Genomic DNA, 15,615 nt, shown 5'->3' on the forward strand with positions numbered 1-15,615 from the left:
GAAATAAGAGTCAAATGCAGAGAAGGACCATTTTTAACCCTATTTGCGGCTGTCCTGACAATTGGCAATAGCCTATTCTCTTAGTTGCCTTTAGATACTTTCCTATAGTGTGTAACTGTAGCAGGTGACAGCAGAAGAATCCTTAGACTTATACTAATTATACCATTTCAGTATTAAATTTTTCCTGAATTACTGCATCATTAAAAAAAAAAAAAGGTAAAATTTCTAGGCCTGAAGGTAAGAGCAAGTAGAAGAGACTTCTGTGCTTTTCCCTTTGTCTTGCACCAGATTACTATGCCCTCAGGCATTGTATACACATAACATACATTTATATTAACAATGAAACTATGGAAGAGCTGCACAGAAATGTCAGGGACATGAAAAAGCACACTCATTGTTTTCATTGCACTCCCTTGTAGAGGTAGGTCTTGCATTATGGAACCCTGGTCTGGTCCAGTACTGATTGGAATTAACAGATAGTAGGCTCTAGGCCTGAAGGTAAGAGCAAGTAGAAGAGACTTCTGTGCTTTTCCCTTTGTCTTGCACCAGATTACTATGCCCTCAGGCATTGTATACACATAACATACATTTATATTAACAATGAAACTATGGAAGAGCTGCACAGAAATGTCAGGGACATGAAAAAGCACACTCATTGTTTTCATTGCACTCCCTTGTAGAGGTAGGTCTTGCATTATGGAACCCTGGTCTGGTCCAGTACTGATTGGAATTAACAGATAGTAGGCTTTAGGTATCTTTTAAGAGAAAAATAAGGAAATAGCACAGTAGAAGTGCCAACACAGACACTTCTCAAATATCTAAACATAGGTGCTCAGTGCCATTTAAGACACACAATGACCCCAAATATACCTATCCAGAATGGGCAGGTATGAAAGCACCTGCAGGAATCTTGTCCCCATCTCGAACAGCACCCAAAGGCAGTGTCTCAAACGGCACAAGGTCCCTAACTTTAGACAATACAATCACGCCCTTCACAGGCTACAGATAACCCACACTGTTACTAGTCTCAGAAACATTATATACACACCACCCAATCTGTGAGCTAGCATTAGAAAAACTGCTTTCATATACCTTGGCAGCATCTTGGAGATTTGGGAGCCGCACTTTGATAACTTGCTGTAATTCCTCTGTCCGCCGCCCCAGTTCCAGCACTTGCTGTGACATTCCTTCAGTACAGTATACACTTGCCAGATACTCAATCCTCTCACTCATGGCCTCAAGATCACCATGGATCTCTCCAGATTCATCAAGCATAGTCTAGATGAAGATATGAACAAATTGAATGCCAGAATTGAGCTTCAGATTAAAGGTATCTTAGAGCAGATTCCTGGCCTGCAAACTCCTCAAATTGTACACATCTGTAAGCATATGATTAAGTCCTACTGATTTCCTGTAAGGCTTAGGCAATATGCTTAATTCTGAGTGTAATGCTGAAGTGGTCTGGGTTATGGAGAATGGGAAACAAAAGAGTGAGTTATAAAGCTTCAGCAGCTGTACTTACCAACACGTTCATTTTAGTGCTTTGCTATAGGCACTTGCCTGTAAAAATATAACACATGCAAACTACGGACAGGATTTGTTCTGGAAGCCTGAAGTACCCAATATAGAAAGCAGCAAAAAGCTCTTCAGTGCAGTGTTGCAGCAGGGCAGTAGTTATGAATGCTGCCTAAAAAAGCGTTCTGTGGAATGGCATTGGTTAAGATCGTACCCTCATCAACTTCTGAAGGTATAGCAAAAAAATCCCCAAAACACTATCTCCCAGCTATCCTCAGGACAAATTTGCTGGAGGTTCCTATTCAGAATAAATAAGCAATACTATGTCGCCCCAGTGTAAGTGAATGCAGCTGACAATTAACTAAGGTATATATAAAAACCATCATTAATACAGTCTTGTTTTGGCATTAGTGAAGTATGATCCCCTTACGATGCTTTGATTTGTTTCACGTGGTCATGTAACACTGGGCAAGCTTGAACCGTATCAAACTGCCCTACCAATCCCACTTACACATTCCACACACAAAACAAATTGCACTGTCACAGCGACAGCAAATCACTCTGATGTGAGATGTCCAGGAAGCCACTCGAAGAAACTCATCCACTGGGTATCAGTCTGAGAACATTTGTTGCAAAACTCATCAGATGGGAACAAAGACTAACCCAATTTAGTGCAAAGACAAAAAACAAAAACAAAAAACCCAAACTGAAAATCATGTTTGGTCAACTAAAATGTTAGAATACTGGCTGCAATGAAGCACTCAGTGTGATAGAATCACAGGGTATAGACACACTATTCAATCAAAAGCTACTGGGAAGCTAATTTACTTGAGTAAACATAGAGATGATTAACTTCGAATCACGTAATTTTATTCAACAAAATATCTTCATTTCGCTCTTCAAAATGATTGTCCAAAACCAATCAATCATCTTTAAGACTTGGGGGAACTGTCAAAGAAACTTGGCATTTTAAGATTTTTTTTTTCTCCTCAAGGAAATGAGGCAAAAAAAGTGTAGGAAATAAAACTTCACTGCTTAGAAAATACCTTCTTTTATACACAATTTCCTTTAAATTTCATAGCATATATAATCACCTGGTAGGCTTTAAACTGATCACGAAGCTGAGAGGAAGAATTCCATGTTATACTACCATGCACTAGGATATTTGCTTTCTCAATCCATTTCAATATGAACTCCAGCATCTCATTGTATTCTTCCAAGTATGAAGAAGCCTGGATATAAAACAAAAATCCACTTAAGCCTAAGATGTAATTCTGTACAGTTCTTAGAGAATGATAAAATTAAGTGTATTTCAATTACTGTTTTTAACTTGGGGACCATTTTAACAACTTTTCTTTAGTGTTTAATATAATTGAATTACTTCTGTACTTACAGAGTTAAAATAGGTCTGTTTCTAGTAACAAGCATATCTATTTCAGGGGGAAAAAAAGGAACTGTAAGAATGTAAGTCATACTGGGAGAGTGCATTGATGCTCAAATATATCCCTGGAGTTTATAATTCCTACACAAATTTCAGCCTCACATGTAAGTTCCAAAATACCTTTTTGGCCCAGTTTGTAGCTCACTGCAGGCTTCCTTTATGTCATTCCTTACTTTTCTTCGTCTTTTTCCATTTAATACCCCAAATTAACTTTTTTTTTTTAAAACCTGCTTTATCCACTTAGTCTGTCATATTTCCAAAAAAGAGAAATGTTGCATTTATTTCAAAATACAGGACAAAAGCTCTGCTTTCTGATTAATCCAATTTCTATTTAGCAAAGTATTCTTTAGTTCCAATTTTCTTCTCACTGATTTTCATGCATTTGTCCTGTATGAAGGATGGATGAAATCCTACGTGACTGCACTGTATTTGCATGCAGTTTGCCACCAAGACACAGATTTCTTGGTGCTGAAAAAAAAAAATCCTAATGATGGAATCCCTTGAGTGAACTCTTAACTTTGAGAATAATTTTCCACCTCTTTTTAAAAACAAAAAACTTCTTTATGCATGTAGAAAAGAGAATTCAGAAATTATCAGGGTATTGATGGCAGAACTATAGAAATTCTATTTCTTTACTTTTAGCTACATCTTTGGGGATAACAACAATAGCAAAAAAAAAAAAATCCGTAAGAAAGTGCTTCAGGGAGCCTGATCCACAGGGCAGCATCTTTATCAATGCTGAAATGTTGCATAAACATTGTGCATTATCAATGCCATTGTATCTAGGCTTTTCTACCAAATAAACAAATTATATTTACCCTCTATAGATTGTGACTTACAGCAAAACTTTTTTTTCCTTATGCTGCATATATAGGGAACAATGATAAGACAGAGGCCCTGCTAAGTACAATGAGATACTATTCACTGGCATGCTCCTGTCTGTGAGAGATCTATAACCTTTTCAGGGCACCAGAGGAACCACCAGATGATTAATGGAAGAGGATGTTAAAGCAGCATCACAGAATTATTCCTCCCTCCTGATCTGACCCGCTCATGCCTCTCTTTGAGGTGTAATGCCAGCCGTGTCTAATCATAGGGAGATGTGCCACGGAATGCCCCTTTTTACATAACTACAAGAAAATAAATGAGAAGTTTACACACTCCTTCTGCTTCTGGAAGGAAATAGCAGAAAGGATTTGAGATCATACCTGACTAAGCTTGGCTGCTCTGTACTCAGCCTGCCGTATGGTCTGTTGGTGCAATGCAGTGAGTTTCCCTATCCTGTTAGCCAGCTGCTTAGCCAGCGGTACGTTCTGCTCTGCAAAGTCCTGGACCGATGCATCTAATTCCAACAGTTTTATATTGCAGCTGTCCAACTCTTCACCGAGGATCTAGACAGAAAAACAAGAAAATCAGTGATTCAGGAAGCGTTAGCTTTCTGGTTGATTATTTCTAGTCCAACTTGCAACTTTAATACCCTGCCCAAAGTCTCCCTAGTTTGTTCCATTTTTTTCTCCTGGCTGGAAACCAACAATGCTTGTCTAAGCAGGAAGGGAGAACAGCGCGATATCTGTCCATCTCTTAAACGTGTGCCATTACTCTTCCTTCTCTGACTTCCTGGCTGAAATGGGTAACTCCTTGCCCTACCATAGCAAAAGACTGAGTCACTTCAGAGTGACATTAACTGTTCCTGGCCATCCGTCTGTGTTTGTTTTTTAAATACATAGTCAGCACACATTGCCATGACAAGGATTTTTGTTTATTGGAAAGGGGTTTTGTTTGGTTGCTGTCTTAAAATAAACCCTCTCAAACTCAGAAATATGTAATTACTCATTAACGCATTATAAAAACTTTCATTTGAATTGAAACTTGTATTTTCATAGCTTTATCTTGACACAGGAGCAATCTGGATCATGCTAGACTGTTTCAATAGAAACAGATTTTAAAATTAATTTTTCATACCACAGTTACAAAGTTTCCGAAAAGTTTAAAAAGTAAACCTAAAAGGTTTTCCCATAGATTGATAAGACACTTAGAGGCTATGGTTTCTTGTAGAGGGGGTATTTGGGGTTTTTTTGTTTGGTTGGGGTTTTTTAATTCAGTTTTTATACGTAAGGTGGTAAATTGTTTAAGTAATATATATAATAGAATATTTTGTAACATAATGAAATAAAATAAGGAGCAGTTTGAGAGCCTCTTAGCCTTTCGCAGATGGCAGATATACTAATTATTTAGAGGGAACAGCATAACCTTGTCCATCTGACTTGCTTTTACTCTCGGCTACTTCCTCCAAGTTCTGTTACACACTCAAGTACCCCTGTATGGGCTGGTTTGCAAATAATATAATATAATTTTTAAAATCTCATCAGTCAAGCCTTATTTCTGTACGTTCTTCTGTGTAACTACATTAAAAAAGCATGTCACGTGAGTCTTCACAAATACAACTCTGGCATAAAGTGAGTGTCCCAATTCATAACAATTTACGATGTAACCAAATAAGGGATGTCTTGTCTTACCTTTTGTTCAAGTTTAGCTTCTGCTATATCATTTGTTCTCTTTTTGAGTTTGGAAAGAATGGTATTCAGTTCATTTGCTATCCCCTGGATTTTCTGACCAAACTCTTGATTCAATGTTTTGATCTGCTGAGTTTCTTTTTCTTTGGTTTGGATCTGTCAATAAGAAGAATCAAATTCAGTAACCAGAAATCTCTCCTCCTGAAGGAAAATTAACCTTCATTTAACTTACTTTAATTCAAAAGAAGGTAATAAAACTACTTTATGTTGTCATAGTTTGTCCACACTTGGACACTGTATTTCACTGTGTTATAAAAGTCTACAGAGGGGCTACAGATCTGTGATGCATTCATCTACAATGCTTTACCTGATCCTGTACAGTTACGAGGGCCAGCCCAACTTCTGCTAAATGAAGCGAGAGTTCAGAAGGCAAAATGGTATAAAATCCCAAGTACTTATTCTGCTGTTGTTCAGCCAGTTTTTCAACAGCCTGGCGATGAGTAGTTACTTCACCAAGGAGAGACTAATGACAGAAAAACAGTATCATTAAGAACAACGGGGAAAACATGTCTGTGTAACCTCAGCAAATGCAGTCACTACATACAGCTTACAACAAAGCTAACTACTTTCAAATTTTTAATTAGTTCATTAAGAAGAATTTTGTCTTGGGGTTCCCTGGATTCTCATTTATGACTGTCTGTCCAGTTCTCCATTCCTGTGTGACCACGTGTATAGAAAATGTCAATTTTTCAGTACCTTCAGTGAAATGAGTTTATTTTATTTTGTTGCTTCCCTCCCCACCCCAAACTGGTGACACAGAAATATCACATTCTGACCATTCACATTCCATAGTTGCTCCATAATTATGAAAGGGGAAAAATTACGAAACAATATTCTAGTACATAAAATTGCATAAATGCAGATACTTAAATATCTTTAAAGATAAATATCTTTATCTTTAAAATAAGGTAGTACAGCCCATCAGAATTAATCTAGTAGCTTACTCGAAATCTAATGAATATTGGCTAATTTGAATTCATAGAGGTTTTGAACTGATTAACACTAGCTAGCCGATTACAACGAAGTGAAATATTGGAATTTAGAAACTGATAAATTTGATATACCTGCAGCTCCTGAAGTTGAGTGTCCACTTCTACATCAGGGCTTAATAAATATTCTTTTGTTTCCTGGATCCAGGACTTCACAATATTAATCTCTGCTTCAACCTCCTCACGCTCCTTTAGCTCCTGTTTCACCATCTTCACACCTTTTTTTACTTTCTGTTGCATACTTTAGAAACAAAGAAATTATAACTATTTATCAAGAATTAAGCAATGTCTAAAAACATTGCTTTGTCCAAAAATGAACAATAATGAATGATAGACGCACATCCAGAATAATAGTGGGACAGTGTTGCCACAGAACACTTAAATTTCTCATGTTCATTCCTTTTAATTAGCACTTTTATATATCTTGATATCAAGCACACAATTCTTTTGAAGATGTTTAAAATACAGACATCTGAACTCATCACCAGACTGCCCTTATTGTCAACACAGGAAGCAGGCAATTCTAGGACATGATTTGGTATGATTCATCATCATTCTGAAAGAAACTTCTAATACAGGTCAGAAAAACTGCATCTCAGACCTTCTATTTCTCTCCAATATTTGGAGAGAATTAACCAGTTCAGGTTTGGATATCTACAGTCTAAAATAATGTGAGATAAATTTCACCCCTCTTGATGGGATTTGCATTGGCAGAACATCTTAGCTAAGGCTTGGATCAAACATCCGAACGTCATTTTTGATCCAGGGACCTATCTCCACACTTCCACTGAGACAGAATTTCTGCACTTTCCTCAAGAACCTGAATCTCATGTAAAAAACAGAATCTTTTTCAGATGACATCCCTGTGAGAGACCTCCAGGAGTACTTGTAGCCTCTATGGATGTGAACTGCATCTTAGAGGAGTTATGAGGTGGATATGAGTACCAAAACTTAGCCAGGAAACTTCCTGCTTAAAACTTCACAGGGAAGTATTTTAAATTTGGATAAACATTCATATAACCACAGGGTGAAATATTAAAGATATGTTTTGTTTGCATATGTACTAAATTCCCCTGTAAATTTCATAGGATACCTACTTTTAGTACCTAAATGCTTCCAACGGGGGAAGCAAAGTGATAAACTAATCTAAGCTGAGGATCAAAAAGACAAAAGGTCAATGTTAATGGTGAGATGCAATGGAAGAGTTTAAAAGCAGTTATAACTTTAATGTACTTTACACAACTCTTTCACAAGTTACAATTATGCAAGGCAAGTTCATATTCTAAAATGCATACTCCTGCTGATGGAAATAAAAAATAACTGTAAGAATGTATTTCAAAATTAATTAAGGATCATTTTAAATTAATCTGATTAAATATAATTAAATACTGATATAATTATAAATAAACTGATTGAATGCAATAATGAATATTTATTTCAAGTTTGGTAATTTTTGATGATAACAAAAATTACATGAGAACTCTTAGTAATGAATTTCAAGGTACCATTTTTCTAGAAAATCTTTTAAAATATTGCCTTACTTGTGGCATCGATCTTCCATTGCTTTGATTTCTTGCATGACTGGTAGTTCCTCCTGAGACGAAGACTTCAATTCTACATCCTGAAGCATGCTGACAGCATGTTGTTTGAGCAGGCCCAAAGAAGACAGCTGTTTCTCCACCTCCAGAAGGAAACTGCTATGGTAATCCAGGAGTTCCAGGAGCTCTGTCTTGGATGCCTTTTCCACTGAGCTTTCTGGAAAGCGACCTTGTAGCTGATCTATTGCTATGGTGGCTTTCTGAATCTATGGGAAAAGATGTATGCAGCCTTGGCAACAATGAAATTAAAAAGAAGCTAGCACAATTGATACCAAAAGGTATTAAACCCAGTGCTGTACATTTAGATGCTGTAAAACAGTTTTGGCGTAGGGCTTGTGCAGCAGCCTCTATAGCAGATAGAAATCTATGTTCTAATGTGCTGGATTAGCTAGCCAGCCCTAGCTCTTCACAGGACACTTTCATCAAGTGATGAGTGGCTCCTCGTATTTTTTAGCATTTGTTATCTTTATTGCCACAGCACCTGAAGGTCTACCCCGGGTCAGACTTGTGTTTGTCAGAAGCAACACACATTTAACAAAAAGACTATCTCCATTCCCAGAGAAACTGCAATCTGAGCACAAAATAATTAACAATGACAGATAAAGAGAGTCAGGGTAAGGATATTAGGAAAAGAGACACATGATCAGTGAGCATTGACAGGCAATAATTTCATTGCATAAACTTTAGAAATAGCAAGGTCATCTCTAAAGGAGAAAAAAAAAGAAAAAAAAGAAAAAAAAGAGGTTGAATTAATCTGGAATAGACCATCTGGGGAAGGTAAACAGAGGAGGTGACTCTGAAGAACCACCAGAAACCAAAACAACTCTGTATTTACTATACATGTATGCATATTTGTATAGTAACAAAGCAAACCTTGGAGGTAGTGGTTCTAAACCTAGGTTTCGCATAGCTAGTTTTTAATATGATCTAAGAAAAAACACTGTTATTCCTGCTATCAGCTTTCTCTACCGTAAGATGATTAATAAGGCAGATTAATGAGTGAAAACCTACGTACAGTTAACAAAGGAGGATTTACCAAGACCGGAAATTACCTTATCATTAAAGCCCTTCCATTCCTGCACTGCATCTTCCAAGATTTTCTCTTGTTCTTGGGCTACATTCCTGAGCCGTGTCCAGCGCTGCCAAACTGTTGTCATGGATCTACTTATAGTTGCCTTACTGGCATCATTGCTAACTTTTTCCAGCTGTGAAGCCATTTCTTCCAGGGCTGTGATCTTCACGTGAAAAGAATTCACCACAGACACAAGAGTCTGAAAAAGCAAAAATAAGCATTGTTTTCCTCTTTGACAAGACAACTCATAAAACTCATAACTATTTGATACTTGCAGGCAGATGAGCCACTTCCATCCCCTGCAGACAAAGAAAAGGTACTCCATGCTGAGTGATGTGGTTATGCATCAGTTTATTTTTCATAAGCAATGTATTAGCTATGGCTACTTGAAGTGTCTGGTCCAAAACACAACCCATTGAAAGCAGCACAAATCTGGTGTAATTAGACTTTCTCTTCCCTCAAAAGGGATGGAAATGAGCATTAAAGACCCTTCTCATAGCGAAGACTGACTTCTATCAGTCTAAAAATGAAAGAAGCAATTCAGGTGTTTAAGCATATATTATATAACGGTTATGTTTAATGCCATTTTAGATGTCCAAGCGTATCAGAATATGCTCATGAAGCTGTCAGACGTGACAATACTCTTAGGGGAGATTCCTGCCTTTACAGGAACGTAGCTGGAGACCAAGCAAGATGTCTGAAGTGTCACTGCCTGTATTAAGGCAAGTGATTTGCACACTAAATATTACAAGAGAAAGTAATTCTTTTAAGTTACATTTCTTTCTTTTAGACTCAACAAGAGCTAATACTAAACCCTAGCCCTCCCTGTCCTAGTAAAACTACTCCATGTGATCAAAGTAGATGGATGTTTCTATTGATCTGAATGTCTTCTAGTTTATGCGGTTTTGGGGCTTATGAACCCAAGGCCTTTAGAAACTTGCTGGTTCCTTCCAGTTCTCTACAGTCATAGGCACATAGATAGACATTAAGCTGAGAAGTGATTAAAAATATCTGTCTCAGTCACTCCACAAATAAAATGTGTGTTCTGCATAAGGCGCAACACCTCTTCATGAGCTATGACACAGTTAAGCACTACAGAAGATGATCTAAAAACAAAAATTCAGGTTGCAATAGATAAAGACCTACATAACATAAATTTATTTTCAGTGAAAGAAAAGTATTTCACATACTTTTCAGGACCTTACCTTATGTGTTAGCAATTTATTTTCTGCTTGATGAGAAGAAGCAGCTTTAGCTACTGAGAACTCAGATAATTTTTTCTCAGCCTCATTCATCACTTCAATAACCTTCTGTCTTGCTGTCTGGTACTCCTGCCACTCAGAGGCACATCTTAAACAAATACAGTTTCAGAAAGAATAGTTTAATGCAACATAAACCCATTTGAGAATCAGGAATATTGTTTTCAATGTAACTTAGTTTTGCTGTTACATGATATTTTTCAAGAAAAGATTATTGGAAAACAGCATACACAGAAGCACGTGCTCCTGATTTTCAGCTGTGCTTTACAGACACAGTTTGACATTTAATAGCCCTTGTTTGACTTCTCCTCAGTGACTTTGCCTAGGTTGTGTTTTAAACCCACCCTTTTGGAATCCAGAACACTCAGGAATAATAAGTAACATAATTATGCTGGTTAAAAAGATATTTCCTTTTGGTTCAAAACGTCTGCTTCTGTTTCAGTTGTTTCTGTGTAAGTTTCTGCCAGGTAAACTAAGGGACATTCATTCCCTACTCTTCTCACTGCTGCTCCAAGCTATATCTAATTTTATCAAAGCTGTCTCAGGATCACATATCTAGTCAGTCAGCGGCAGAGGAGAAAAGAGAATCTAAGACCTCTGAATCCCAGTATTCCACTTCTCTCCTCAGTAGCACACTTTACTAAACTCCAGTTAATGTTGTGATCTCTTTCTTTCATCACCAACAAGGAGATCTTAAAATAATTAAAAAAGGATCAATAATCAATATACCTTTGCAACTGTTCTTGCTGGGTTTTGGCTTCTTGCTTTGCCTCTTTTGCCTTTTCCTCCAACGCAGCTACATTCTGCATCAGCTGCTCTCTTGCTGTTGCATGCACATAGGGCTCTATCTCAGACACAAGGCCCTGTAACTCCTTCAAATGATTACTGAACTGACTTTCTGTGCTGAAAAATTCAGTGTGGTGCCTTAGGTTCTCCTCAGAGTTCTCAACATCAAGACCATTTCTTGCCAAATGTAGAAATTCCTGTGCGTCTTCAAGCCAGTCATTTGCCATCTGCATCACTTGGTAGTATCTTTGGCAGAGGCTATATAATTTATTCAAGGTAGCCTGAAATAAAAGGGAATATTATACAGAGGGTCACAGACAAAATTCACGGCAGCAACAAAAATATCTGCTGAGTCTGAATTTGGCCCATGCTTGCTTGCTTTTCCCTTTATTACATCTAAAATACAGATCCGTAGAGACTACACGGAAGTAGGCTTTGAATGAGTTTGCACTTTCACATGCAGGTATAAATGCATATTAAGGAAGCCTCTTCCCTCTTTCCTACCCCCGCCAAGTCATCCATGGCAAAGAGGGTACAAGGTAAGTAATTAAAAAAACTCAAAGAACAGAACTATTAAAATCAATCTTTTCATTATGATTACAAAAATCAAGCCACAGAGCCATCTATTTCAGCTTCTTGAGCGAGAAACTAACGACACTTAGGGTCCACTAACCTGTCTCATGTGTATAGCTTCTTGAACTTCACCGTCTAGGTCTGTCAGCTCAGCAAGAGTGTTTTCCAGGTCAGCAGGTATCAGCTCCTTTGCTTTCATGTATTTATCTTTCTCTTTATTGCTCAGTGCATTCATTATTCTCAGGCTTGACTGCACTTCTTCCTGATATATCTGCACCTTTCGGATTTCTTCTTGGATGCTTTGCAGCTTGAGGTCCAAACTTAATGTTCCATTTAGTTCTGTTTTCACCCACCTCAACCAGTCAAGTGAGCGGCAGATTTCTGACTGGAAGTCTATGCTTTGGACAAGTCTGTTCTCACACTCCATCACAGTGTCACCAATGGCAGCATGCAAAGACTTCAGTTTTTCTTGCCAGGACTGCACTTGGAGATTTGTCGTCTCACATGCAGATGAGTCAAACTGAGGAGAAAATGCTTCTAGATGTTCAGTTATTCGCTTTAGAAGACTCTCTAAGTCTTGCAAACTGCCCACCAGAGAATGGTATATTTTCAACTTTTCTTCTATTGGGAGCGTTTCTTCATTTACTTTAATCTGCTCCTTCTTCACTGCCTCTAGTTGTGCTTCCAGCTGCATACACATTTTCTCGTGCTCCTGGCATGCTTCTATTGTGTCTTCCAACAAGCTGATTTTCTGTTCTATTTGCTTCTTCAACTTGTGATATAGTGTGACAAGTTTTAGCATTTCATCTGGTTGCCATGGCTGGCCAGTGCTTCGAAAGGCCTCCTTCTTCTGGTTTAGTTCATCCACTGCTGCACCAAGGCTCACCGCTTCGCCTAAGAGATCTCTGTAGGCCTGCTGGAGTGACACAGCTTCTTTGGCTAAAACAGCAGATGGAGCTTTGTCCATGCAAATAAACTGATCTTCTAGCTCAGTCAGAGCTTTACTTGTCAACTCAATCAAAGAGGCATACTCTTTTCTGGCATAAATTGCTTCCTGAACCTTATATAATTTTTCTTTTGCCAAAGCAGTGACAATATTGAATTGCTGAGGCAGAATGTTAAGTTTTTCATCCAGATAAGAATGATCCACTTCATTAAGCGATGGTAGGATTTCTTGGCCATCTCTTTGCAATGCAAGTAACAGATTTTCATATTCTGGAGACTGCTCAAGAATCTGCTGATATTTTGCCAACTGGCTGTATAGTTCAGAGTTAGAATTCATGACATTGACTTCTGGGAATGTGACAATATCAGCTTGTTTTAGCCAATGGCAAGCTTTATCCAAGTCTTCTTTGAAATATTTCCTGGAAACTGTATTTTTCTCCAGTTCTAACAACCTCTGGTTACACTTTTGTAAAACAGTGTCGTACACATTCTGTAGTTCTTGCAGTTTACCTAACACATCACTCTTTTCTTGTTCTGTTGCTTCTTTCATTAAATCCCTTCCTTGAGCCCACAGCCTTGTGACTTCATTTTGATAGGCCTTCAGATTAGCCTGGGCACTCTTACAAGTCCTGATCTGTTTGTTCACATCCTCTGGCAACAGACAAATGTGTTCTGGAAACGTTACCTTCTTCTCATGCTGATGAATTTCGTTTGTAGCCTGAAAGACTGCCATGAGAAACTGGGTCTTTTCAGACAATGCTTTATTAAGGTGCTTTCTCCTCTGGCCAACCAGATCACTGAGACAATCTATATGGTGCTGCGCATCAGAAAGGGTTTTCTGCAGCTCCTGCCTTTCATTGAGCCCAAGGTTGGTCATCACCCTGTCAGCATCCTTCACAAGCGTCTTCAGAACAAGCTGTTTGGCTTCAAGTTCACTGCAAATGGTAAGATGATCCATGAGAAGACTTTGAGCCAAATCTGGAGGAGGACTCTGTTTAAGAGCCTCTGAAATACTAGGTTGCTGCTCCTCTGCCCATTCCATTAGTTCCTGAAATTTGGAATGCACCAAACTGAGCTCTTCTAAAGTTGAAACAGAAACCTGAATTTTCCTTTTGACAAGATCCTCCAGCTGAGTCCAGCGTTGCTCAAAATGACCAAATTGCTCTTTTACTAATTCTTTGTCATCAAGATTCAGATGTTCTATCATCTTCTGTTTCTGATCTTTCAAATCGTCCAGAGCAAATCTCCTTTCCTGTAGCTGCAGTGCCAAATTTTGCAAAGCTTCAAGGTGCACATTTGTACTTTCAGCATCAGATCTGTTACCAAAATGGACAAGACAGAAATGAATTACTAGATCCTACCTCAAGACAGACTTTTAAAAGAGGTCAGGATGAATTATAAGCCCAATTAGAAGCCCACTATATATTGAAATCAATATGATATAAATACCTACAGTTTTCAGATTCTTTTGAAGGTACCAGCCTTGAATATTAATTAAAAAGTTTTAACATTTTTATTCCTCCCCCTTTCATCTGCAATATGGTCATCAGGCTGACCATACAAATTAACATGAATACAACAGCATACTGGCTATATTGCACATATGAACAACAGGAAGTACTGTGGTTGAAATGAATCTTGTTCCATGACAGTAACAGCAGAAGATACAGACTCTCAAAATTCTACACACAGCTGGTGTGTTTATGCCATACAAAGCAGCTGCAATCATTTAGCAGCAGCAACGAGGTTTCAATAGTCTAATAGATAAAACACAATATCGCAATGAAAAATACACATGAAACACAGTAAACACAAATGAGAGTTCAAACAAAATAGACAAAATTCTTGAAATATCAGAAAATTTTATACTCTGAGGTGAGATCAATCAGTACTTGCCTTAAAGACAAACACTGAAGATCTGGCTTCTCAAATTCTATTTCAATACAAGTAATTGTCCAATAATTAATAAGGGAGACTTGCTTTTAATTAAGCACGGAAAAAGGGATTTTTAGTGGATCCAACTTAGAGACACACTGTAAACAGCTTTTTCAGTGTATATACACTAAGTGAGCTTTGTGCACACTACTCCTTTTTTACCTAGCCAGGTTGTCCCACTCTTTTGTGAGCTTTTCCAAGAAAACCTCAACCACATTCATGCGATCATGGTAGTCTCCTGTCCTCTGCAGATCCTCCTCCCTCTCTATGAGCAAGCTGTGTGCCTGAAGGCAGAGGTCCAGCCACTGGTTGCTCAGTTCTCCTATTTCCTTGTGTTCAGGTGATTCCTGTCCTTGGGTTAGTTTGTTCATCTTCTCAGTCACGGAGGTGAGAGCTGACTGCTTAGACTGCAACTTCTGACTGAATTCCTGAAAAAGATACAAGTCAAAACCAATATGGTGATACCTACTCAAAATTATAAGATGGAATTTAAATAAAAACTCTGTAAGAAATTGTGTAAAGACTAATTACCTGTCCAGGCAAATACTGTGTGGTTGTAAGTTGGAAGAAGTGCCTTCTCCCCTCCCCTAACTTTCATCCCTACCTTCTCAGGTGACAGCAGGTTGGTTATCGATGTGAAAACAAACCAGAGCAGTTTCCAGGTGCCAGCGATACACAGAAATCACAACCGAGTCACACCTTGTTGTCCAGGCTTTTGGACTAGCACAGCTCCCACCACACACTAAAACACGCAAGACAGTCTGGGACTCATGAGAATTCTTTTTACAAGTTCTGTTTATAGCACACTTATTTCCTTTTTCATCGGAGTCTAAAAATAGGATGCAGAGCCCATGAGTCAGTGAACTCCCACATCGATACTGTTTTGTTCTTAACTCTATAATAGCAACCATTATCACTTTCATTATTGA

General features: G+C 38.1%; 1 protein-coding gene across 1 annotated transcript in view; it reads right to left on the bottom strand.

Annotated features, from left to right (window-relative positions):
* The window catches only part of SYNE1 (spectrin repeat containing, nuclear envelope 1), a gene marked incomplete at its 3' end in the record, with an annotated part of 103,966 nt that overhangs the window by 59,335 nt on the left and 29,016 nt on the right, over positions 1-15,615 (bottom strand). The window contains exons 22-33 of the mRNA XM_010137933.1: positions 14,849-15,114; positions 11,907-14,067; positions 11,177-11,514; positions 10,394-10,538; positions 9,169-9,387; positions 8,060-8,322; positions 6,594-6,759; positions 5,837-5,992; positions 5,473-5,625; positions 4,165-4,347; positions 2,610-2,747; positions 1,093-1,278 (exon numbers count right to left, since the gene is read on the bottom strand). Of these exons, the coding sequence (XP_010136235.1) occupies positions 1,093-1,278; positions 2,610-2,747; positions 4,165-4,347; positions 5,473-5,625; positions 5,837-5,992; positions 6,594-6,759; positions 8,060-8,322; positions 9,169-9,387; positions 10,394-10,538; positions 11,177-11,514; positions 11,907-14,067; positions 14,849-15,114 (4,374 nt within the window). The remainder of the gene's footprint in view (positions 1-1,092; positions 1,279-2,609; positions 2,748-4,164; positions 4,348-5,472; positions 5,626-5,836; positions 5,993-6,593; positions 6,760-8,059; positions 8,323-9,168; positions 9,388-10,393; positions 10,539-11,176; positions 11,515-11,906; positions 14,068-14,848; positions 15,115-15,615) is intronic.

This window comes from Buceros rhinoceros, unplaced genomic scaffold, assembly GCF_000710305.1.
Source record: "Buceros rhinoceros silvestris isolate BGI_N320 unplaced genomic scaffold, ASM71030v1 scaffold4336, whole genome shotgun sequence".
In the NCBI taxonomy this organism is placed as follows: domain Eukaryota; kingdom Metazoa; phylum Chordata; class Aves; order Bucerotiformes; family Bucerotidae; genus Buceros; species Buceros rhinoceros.